The 9,866-nt window shown below is 43.5% G+C and overlaps 1 protein-coding gene across 2 annotated transcripts; it reads left to right on the top strand.

Moving 5' to 3' along the window:
• Positions 1 to 267: 267 nt before the first annotated feature.
• On the top strand, positions 268 to 8,795 carry LOC123063331 (homeobox protein HOX1A). Of its 2 annotated transcripts, none has more exons than XM_044487100.1 (12): positions 268 to 400; positions 1,278 to 1,916; positions 3,358 to 3,523; positions 3,608 to 3,731; positions 3,818 to 3,930; positions 4,016 to 4,582; positions 5,011 to 5,259; positions 5,391 to 5,480; positions 5,568 to 6,647; positions 7,338 to 7,586; positions 7,712 to 7,801; positions 7,889 to 8,795. In XM_044487100.1, exons 2-12 carry the CDS (start codon positions 1,408 to 1,410, stop codon positions 8,312 to 8,314), a joined length of 3,663 nt encoding a protein of 1,220 aa, XP_044343035.1. In that variant the 5' UTR covers positions 268 to 400; positions 1,278 to 1,407; the 3' UTR covers positions 8,315 to 8,795. The 2 variants fall into 2 exon arrangements, with proteins under 2 accessions (XP_044343035.1, XP_044343027.1); XM_044487092.1 differs by having other exon boundaries at positions 7,335 to 7,586.
• Positions 8,796 to 9,866: the final 1,071 nt, after the last annotated feature.

Here is a 9,866-nt window from a genome sequence, read left to right as displayed (position 1 = left end):
TTTTTTTTTTGAAAGGTACTCTTTTTTTTTTGAGACACTGAAAGAAGTACTCCTTAATTAATGATTTCGTCCGAACTCTCTATTTGTTGGCAGGCCTAAATGGGCCAGTATCCACCTCCTAAAACGTTGCACAATTCTCTCGGTGGGCCCAAACAGCTCCTCATGCGCACAAAATGGGCCGGGCCGAGAGGCCATACGCCACCTACCGCGGGGCGTTTTGCCTAAAAAAAAAACCCTACCGCGGGGCAGTTTGGGGTAGCGCCGCGCACCTCGTGTCTTTTATTTTCAGTTTCCGCTCGCCCCCAATCGCTCACGTCACTCCGTCCGCGCGAGGAAGCGCCCCGTCGTGCTCCGTGACAGACCATCGCCGCCTCTCCGGGCGGCGGCGGACGCCAGCGCGGTGAGTACCCGGTCCGCCTCCCTTCCTCCCCGCTCCGCCCCGCCCCGCCACCCCCGCCCGACTCCCTCGACCCCGTCTATTAGCTCCCGCCGCCGCCAAATCCAAACATTCAAGCTAGATTTCGCGCGGCGGTGGTTCGCGGCGCCCTAGTCTCCGCGAGGGCGGTGGGTCTGGGGGCGATTCGTGCGCTGGTGTTCGGTAGCTTTGGGTTTGAGTCGTGGCTGTGCGGGCTTCGTGATTCAGCGTAGCGGTGGTTGATGGATTGGTTCGGGAGTTCGGTTTAGAAGAGGGGCCGTGGTTTCTAGGGTTTTGGTGGTTTGCTCATGCTAGATCAGGTAGTCGGGGCTCTGTATCTGGTTGATTCGGCTGATTGCCCAACTCGAAATCATAATTGCTTGCCATTGCCCCCTTAGCCCTTGGGCAAGCAAAGAAGTTCGGCTGATTTCAACTATAAGTTGTGTGAGATGTGCTGTTCAAGTTTTGAGACGGCTTCATGGATAGTGCCAACTGCAGAAGTTGGTCACTGTCGGTAGCAAATTACAGAAACCTGTAGGATTGAAAATGGTACTAGTACATTGCTGATATTGCCAGCCAGATGTGTGCTCGTGTAAATTATTGTCATTCAGAACAAGTCATCTGTCTTGGCAGCAGTAGATCTGATTTTTAACGCACATTCATTGCTATATAGATGTGTGAATTGCTCTTAGGCGCGTACCATTCTGAAGATAACTTAGTATGAAGCTGTATTGGTAATGGAATGAATGTACTGGTTTTAATTTTTTTGAAGATGCAAAGTTAGCTATCAATGTTTGATAAGCTATATGTGATCAGTTCTTACAACCACAAATGTTGATTATACTTTGTGTACTTGCTGCAGGTGCTGGTTCATTTGTGCAACTACATATAGATCCATATTCTGTTGCGACTGCACTCTGCAAGAAGACAATTTTCCAAAGCCGTCTTCTTTTTTTTTACTAGAATATAAAATAATTTCTGGCCGCCATCAGATGGACAAAAGCAACACTTCTGGCTGTGCTGCTGAGGACATTATTGAGACTCGGAATTATGCAAACTCTAGCCTGAACCCTGAGGCCCTTAAGCATCAAAGTTTTCCTTTTCCATACACATCCCTGTCGGGGGAAAGGAAAAACTTCAAAAGGGCAGCTAACAGGGGAAAGAAAGGCTCCCGAGTATTGTCAAGTAGAACTTATCCTTTGAAGTCATCTGAGAGTACTGTCAGGGTTCTTCGTTCTAGATCAGTTGCAGATAAGTCACCTAGTGACGCTGTGCAAACTTCAACAGAAAGAGCCGCGAAGAAGCCACCTAGCGACTCTGTGGACACTCTAGTAAAACCAGCTGCTAAAAGAATAAAGAGGGATAGAGATAGACCCACAAAGGGTGGTCCGGACGATGAGTTATCGAAAATTCGTAAGCGAATTAGATACATTTTGAATCGGATGAACTATCACCAAAGTTTTCTTGAAGCATATGCCAGTGAAGGCTGGAAAAATCAAAGGTTCGCCACCTCTCTATTCATGTATTTGATTTGATTTGCTGGCGTCTTCTCCTGAATTCACCTTGCATTTGTAGCTAAAGTTTCATTTATTATTACCCCTTCCGTTCGTTCTGTAAGGTGTTTTAGTTAGCAAAATTTTCCATTGTAAGGTGCATTTATCTGTTTGCGCTGATCTTAGCCCCATTCGGTTGTTATCCCATCGTACTGCAGTTATTGCGCCATCCACACCGCCCCTCCTTCAACTCGTTGTTTCACATCCACACGTGCATGCATGTTACTTCCTTATTCTGAATAGCTAGCTACAGCAAACAATTATGACTCTGGACACCATGCATGCATACTATTGCTTTACTCCTCTGGTCGTTTGATTGGATGGCCAATTAAACAGCTGCCGGAAATTAATGAACTAATACATGTTGTAGGCAGGGGTGAAATCCATAATACCACTCTAAGCTCCTCCTTGGTCTTAGTGAAACAACTAATACACCTTACAAAGGGGAATGGAGGAAGCATTCACTTTTAGTTGAACTATTGCATAGGCGTATTTGGTGCTGTTGCTTCTTGAAACACTTATATTTATTTCATCTGTATATGTGTGAATTAATGAGCAACTTATAATACATATGGATCTGATTTACCGCTGTTAGTGTAATAATTCTGAACCGGTGCAGAAGTACAAAAAAAGGCTAATTTTTGTAATTACAAAATTAAAAGGTTCCTGAATTGGGCATTAAGCTAAAACACTGCTTTTTGTCGGTCTTTCCGATTTAATGTGCATTTAATCAACCATGAGTGTGCGAGGTTAGAAGTATAAATAAAGTGACAGGCTTACCATCTGTTCATTTCGTTTGAGAAATACACTCATGAGTCACGGGGTCTACATTCATGTAGCTCTCCATTGATTGCGCTGTGAGTCTCTTTGGTCGCTCTTTTTTTTGTGTTCAAAACAATTGGCAGAAGGGTATCCTATTGCACGCTTTATCATTTTATCTCTATTGATGTCTTTATGTCTTCAGATGTTATATTTCATTCATGTACATTTAAAATTTCTAAATGTGCCAGTTGTAATGAATGATTTAGGGTTCAGTTAAAAAACCTAGACCAACAGCACTAGCCCCTGTGGCATTTTAACTACGAAGAAACAACCCAGGCACACCTTGTGGAGCGCAAGGCTCGAACGCGGGTGGCGGGCTGGGCGCGCAGCCGACCGCGCGCTACTAGGCAACTAGTCCACACCCAGTTCCAATTTAGGGTTCAATTAAATTTATGTTCTTATTTGACTGGTTATTTCATCAGAGGCACATGAGCATGCTTTCTTTTTTTCTTTTTGGTTCGCATTCATTGTCAACAACACAGCTTCTTGGATGTTCTTAGTTTCGAATTCCTTGCAGCGTGAGTTGCAATATAGAAACATTATACTCACCCATACACAAACATGCAGTTTGGAAAAGATAAGGCCTGAGAAGGAGCTTGAACGAGCCAAGGCGGAGATCGTGCGGTGCAAACTAAGAATACGAGAAGCTTTCCAGAATCTTGATCATCTTCTAACTGTGGGGAAGCTTGAGGAATCTTTGTTTGATTCTGAAGGAAAGATATCTTCTGATGATGTATGTCTACACAATTCTCTTTTCTGATGTTGTGCTGTGTTATGCTTACCATTTTAATCAGTGACCATTCTACCCATCTTGCAGATTGTTTGTGCCACTTGTAGTTTGCAAGACGTTACATTGAATAATGACATCATTCTCTGCGACGGAGCCTGCGACAGAGGGTTCCACCAGAATTGTCTAAACCCTCCTTTACTGACTAAAGATAGTAATATTTATTTTCTCAATTTCTTATGGTATCCAAGGTTCGCTATTTCTGGTGTTAATTCATTCATGTGATCATTCCCTTTGTAGTCCCTGAGGGAGAGGAAGGATGGCTTTGCCCTGCATGTGATTGCAAGATAGACTGTATAGAATTAATAAATGAACTCCAAGGGACAGATCTTGACATTAATGACTCTTGGGAGGTAACAGTTTCACTTTTGAGAATACTTGTTTCAAGGCCAATGAATTTGAAATATATTCCACCATTATCTTACATTATTTTTGCAGAAAGTTTTTCCTGAGGCAGCTGCTGTGGCACACGGGCCTATGCAAAATGATGTAGCTGATCTTCCATCAGACGATTCAGAAGATGATGACTTCGACCCCAATATACCTGAAGAACATGTGGCTGGTCACGCAGAAGGATCATCAGAAGAGGATGGGGATGAAGGTTCAGACTCTGATGACTCAAATTTCATGACTTCTTCTGACAATTCAGAACACGTGAAGGAGAAAGAAAAAGTTGATGACCTTGGATTACCTTCTGAGGACTCGGAGGATGATGACTATGATCCAGCAGGTCCTGATTCAGATAAAGATATCGAAGAGAAGCAAGATGAGTCAGACTTCACATCGGACTCTGATGATTTCTGTGCTGAGATTATGAAGTCTTGTAGTAAGGATGAAGTTTCATCTGGTCCTAAGGTTGGAGGTCGTACTAATGATTTAGAAGGGGCCCCTGTTCGGCCAAACACATCAATGTCACATACCAAGGATCTTGAGATTGACCAAGATGTGATTTTACCGTCTACGAAACGGCAGGTTCAACGGTTGGACTACAAAAAACTTTATGATGTAAGCTCAACTTGCATGCATATTTTGGCATTAAATTTGCTTATGTTTCTGGCCTTGCAAACACCTTTGGTATTTTTTGTTGTTGTTGTACTACCAGTGGGTGATAACTTTATTAAGGAAATATAGATAAATCCAATAGTTTCACTGAAGATTGAAAAAAACATTTATGGGGGTGGTTAACATGATTATAATGTGCTAACCATAACAGGACATGCATCCATACCCTGATAATTTAGCAATAGATGCATAGCCGGTCCAACATTTCTTGATTTTTGTTATTGCTTTAAGGCTGTGGAACACAAAAGAGCTTTTGAAGTGATGCTAAACTATTACCTCAACTAGGATTGTTGAGTAGTACTTAACTGTTAAGCAGAATGTGTTTTACTGGGCTATGAACCTGACATGTTTCTTAATGCTGAAATCAAAAGGATACTTATGGGGAAGCACCATCTGAATCAAGCGATGGTGATGACTGGTCTGGGAAGAGCACACTCAAAGAAGACAATGAAGAAGGAAATGAAGTGGATTCATTTGCACGCAAAAGCCCCAGGGGAACGCGAGTGGTGCATCCTGACGGTTTTCATGGTTTAGTGAATGAACAACATGCAGGGGGGCTTACCTCTGACGGCAGCAATAGTAAAGCTAAGAAAAGGCATTTTGGTCCAGTAATTAATGAGGTGAAGTGACACATTCCCATCTCTTCATAATAGGTGGTTTTATATTTATCAAAACCAGCGGGACAAGCTTAGCCAATTTGCATTGCTATCCAAAGTTTGATGTAATTGCTTACACCTCATTTTTCTTGCAGAGGCTAAATCAATATTTCACAACAGACCAATATCCTACCCGTGCTGTTAAAGAAAGCTTGGCGCAAGAATTAGGGCTGACATTCCGTCAGGTTCGTATGTCTTTGTCATGAATTTCCAGTTGCATGTGACTGTTGACTTGGCATTGAGCAAAATCTCACAATGGCTTCTGCTGTCAGGTTAACAAATGGTTTGAAAGTACACGTCACGCAAGAGCAGCTGCTATGAAAAATGGCGCTCAGCTAGAAAAGCATAGCAACAGTAGGAAGAAGAAGAGCTCAGACCAACCTAATGCATGTAAAGAGGAAGGTATCAGGCAAGATAGTCCAGTGAAACAAGAAACTGATGGTGGGCAGAGAGCTCATATGCCTCCAGAAAGCAGCCAAAGCTATACTAAAACCTCGGGATTGGCAGGCTGTCCAAAAAGTGAGTCCAGAGAGAACCATGAAAAGAATACCCCCTTGAAATATGTTGGAATGCCAACAGATGGCTCTGCAGAGGATCAAATTCTGGGGCTAGAACCTGAAGATGATGGTTCAGACTCTGATGACCCGAATTTTGCCATCCGTTCTGGAAATTCAGAACCTTCGAAAAATAGAGAGAAAGTTGATGACCTTGGGTTACCTTCTGCGTACTCTGAGGATGATGACTATGATTCTGATGAAGTTATCGAAATGATGCAATCAAGTTCAGATGAGTCAGACTCCAATGAATCAAATTTCACCACCTCTTCTGACAATCCAGAAGATGTGAAGGAGAAAGTTGATGACATTGGATTACCTTCCGAGGACTCCGAGGACGATGATTATGATCCAGCAGGTCCTGGTTCTCATGAAGATATTGGAAAGAATCAGTCAAGTTCAGATAAGTCACACTCTTCTGACAAATCAGAAAATAGGAAGACGAAAAGGAAAGCTGATGACCTTGGATTACCTTCTGAGGACTCGGAGGATGATGACTATGACCCAGCAAGTCCTGATTCAGATAAAGATATCGAAGAGAAGCAAGATGAGTCAGACTTCTCATCTGACTGTGATGATTTCTGTGTTGAGATTGCTAAATCTTGTTGTGGCCAGGAGGGAGTTCCATCAGGAGCTAAGGTTGGTGGAGACCGTACCGATGACTTGGAAGGAACGACTATTTGCGCTAATGCGGCCATTTCCAATCTCCCGTCCAAGGATCCTGAAATGGACCAATATGTTGTTTTACCAGTTTCAGCGAGACAGAAGGTTCAGTCTCCGGACAGCAAAAAACTCGCTGTAAGCCCCCAACTTGATTGTGTGCATATTTTAGCACATATTCTGATAATGTTTTGGTCCTTCATGAAAGCTTTTGGTATGTTTGTTTGCCTTGCTGTCAACTGGGAGAGTGATTACTTTATTCAGAAAATTTAAAAAGCCATCATGGGAATGCTCAACATGGTTTTGGAATATGAGCTTAGAGCATGGCAATAGTACAGCCAACTGGCTATATGATGTTGCCATTTCATCTATATAGCTATCATTTATAGTAAGGTTGGCTGTAAGAAGTATACTTTTTTCCACCTTCTCTCTTTCTCTTTCTTCATATTTATTTTAGTTGCCTAGGAGGACATGTAGAGGCAGTCTCTTGCATGAGAGCCTAAGCCCCTTACTTTTTCATGTCCCTCTCCTCCACATAGGCAAAATTGCCATGTAAGCGGGCTATAAGCCTGCTATTATACTTGCTCTTAGACATACATGGACAGCATGGTAATATAGTACCAGATACATAGCTTGTCTGTTTTGTCTTGAATTTAGTTATTGTGTTTAGCATTTATGCTGATACTAAACTATTGCCCTAAATTTTCTGTTTAGTGCTCCCTCTGCCTTAAGTATTATGTACAATTTGGTTATTATGTGCGCATACATGTGTGTTTCATTGGCTTATGAACTTGACATATTTCCTCTTCATGCTGAAAACGAAAGCAGGCTTATGGGAAAGCATCATCTGATTCGAGTTACGGTGAAGAGTTGTCGAAGAAATGCACACCTGAAAAGGACAATGGAAAAGAAAGTGAAGCAGGTTCTTTCGTGCGTCAGAGCAATGAATTCACTCCGCAAAGGTCTCAACAAAGCTTTCATGGTTCGGTGAATGGGCAAAATGCAGAAGAGCTGCTTACCCCTAACGGAAGCAGTACTACAGGTCAGAAGAGACAATATGGGCCAATAATTAATCAGGTACTATGGAATTCTTTTTCCTATTATCATTAGTTGTATAGTTTAACGAGATAAACAAGTTTAACCAGTAAGATTTCTATCATAAGTTTGATTCATCCGCAAGCACTTCATTTTATTTTTTGCAGAGGCTACATGAGCAATTTAAAACAAATCAATATCCTAGCCGTGCTGTTAAAGAAAGCTTGGCACAAGAACTAGGTCTGACATTCCGTCAGGTTTGTACCTCTTTTTTTCATGAATTCCCATGCATGTACAGTTGCCTTGGCATTGAGCAAAACCCTCACTATGGTTTCTGCTAACAGGTCGAGAAATGGTTTGAAAGTAGGCGGCGTCACATAAGAGTAGCATCCAACAAAAGCAGCACCCATGTGGAAAACCATAGCACCAAGGAGAATCCTAATGTATGCAAAAGAGATGCTGTGAATGAGGATACGCCGTCGGGAAGTCTTAATGAAGGTATCACACAAGATGGTCCACTGAAACAAAACATTGGTGGTGGGCTGAGAACAAATGCCAGCCCTCCAAATAGCAGTCAAAGATATACTACCCCCTTGGTAAGGCGCCCAAAAGGTGAGTCCAGAGAGAATCATATGAAGAATACCTCCTCAAGCAGTGCTGGAAGGCCAAAAGGTAGCGATGCAGGGTATGCAGTTCTGGCTCTTGAAGCTTTGGATGAGAAAACAAGAAGCAAAATGCTGCAGGAGCTAAAGAAGAGGAAGATTGGCTGATAACGTTTCTAGCTAATGACTCTGAACTTGCAAGTCAGGCCATGATTTTGGCTCCTGCGAGTCAGCTAATTCTTTCTCTGAAATTAGTTACCCACATGGTGGGTGTCTTACTCTGGCGGGAGGCTTGGTTCGATAATATGGGACTCCCGGTAAGGATCCTTATACTCCTCCAGATCGCAAGTGATAATCTGAACAATCTTGAAGTGCCGTCGCAACAGCACACTGTTATGGTAGAAAATTGAAGACATTGAACGTTTGATCGTGCCTTGGGCGCTGTTGTCTCCTTAGATTATGCTCATGTGCTGTCATTGGTTGTGTACATTGTTGATAAGTGACTAGGTGGTTCAGTTTATCGTTCATATGAATTTTCGACAATGTCAGTGGATCTCCTTGGTACATGTTGTAATCTTCCCGTTTTTGCGGGAAATATATGTTGTACTGTTGGTAAGGAGTATATTCTGGTTAAGACTTATTATCATGATTTTCTCTTGTCCAGTGTCTGCATCAGTTTTGACTTGCACTGGAAGCTACTACGTTTTTGCTTCGACGCCTTACCCAATACTTCCATGATATATGCCTGTTGAATCATGCATGTACACCTGTTAAAACATCTTTTTCTTGTTGGTATGCTGATGAATACAGTAGGACACTGCCCAGTTTTAAAGTAATTAAAATGATCTTGGAAAAGTTTTGGTCCATTTTATAAAGGAAAAAGGGGGCTAGGATATTTGCAAGATGGTTTCCTCCTTAACCATGCGCGCAGAATCGACCGGAGCTGTCGCCGTCGCCGAACCAATACGCCATTGCATCTGGTCTCAGGGAATGTCTTTCAGCTCCAGGTAAAAGATGCCTTGCTAGGCCACTGGCCCTTTCCGATTGTCCAATGTTCCGAGTGACGATGCTTTCGTCCTCCCGGTGACCTATTCCCCTTTTCTCAAATGGAGGATGGTGGTGAGTCCCGCTCCACAAACTTCACAAGACACGGAATTCCGCCGCACCAGCCGACCAAAACAAAAGAAGCGGTCTTTCTCGACGTCGAAGCCGGTACATATCACGGCGCGGTAGGTCGTCGCAGACATCGAGATCATCAAAGTGAAGCCACCGAAACGACGCAAAAGATCGCAGCTCGCCACTCACACCAACGGCGTGCATGCCGCTCAGACGCTCAGTTGCTGCGGCCGGGTGCCATATTCATGTCGTTGTTGCTGCCCACTACTGCTGCTCCATTGGATTCTTCCATGCCTATGTTGACGCGGTGAAAGTGAAAGTGAAAGTGAAAGCGAAGCTGTAGCCGCGGTTGGTTTGGTTGGGTTGGGTCAGGCGAGTGGGATCGTATGCCTAGACTAGAAGACGAAGCCGGGTGGTGGATTTCTCATTTCTCCACCGTCCGGTAGGCATCAGGGAAAGGAAAGGGGGCATCCGCTGGCCTCTCCTGGTCCTCCTCCGTCTGCATGGTCCAAGCAGAGGAACAGACCAAACGAGCCAATAAATCCCTGGCAGATGCGTGATGGCCGTCCCGAGCACCACTAATACTAACTCAGGGGGGAGACGC

This window comes from Triticum aestivum, chromosome 1A, assembly GCF_018294505.1.
Source record: "Triticum aestivum cultivar Chinese Spring chromosome 1A, IWGSC CS RefSeq v2.1, whole genome shotgun sequence".
NCBI lineage: Eukaryota > Viridiplantae > Streptophyta > Magnoliopsida > Poales > Poaceae > Triticum > Triticum aestivum.
Note: the sequence above shows the minus strand (reverse complement) of the source record. Positions and strands in the feature narration are given on the sequence as shown.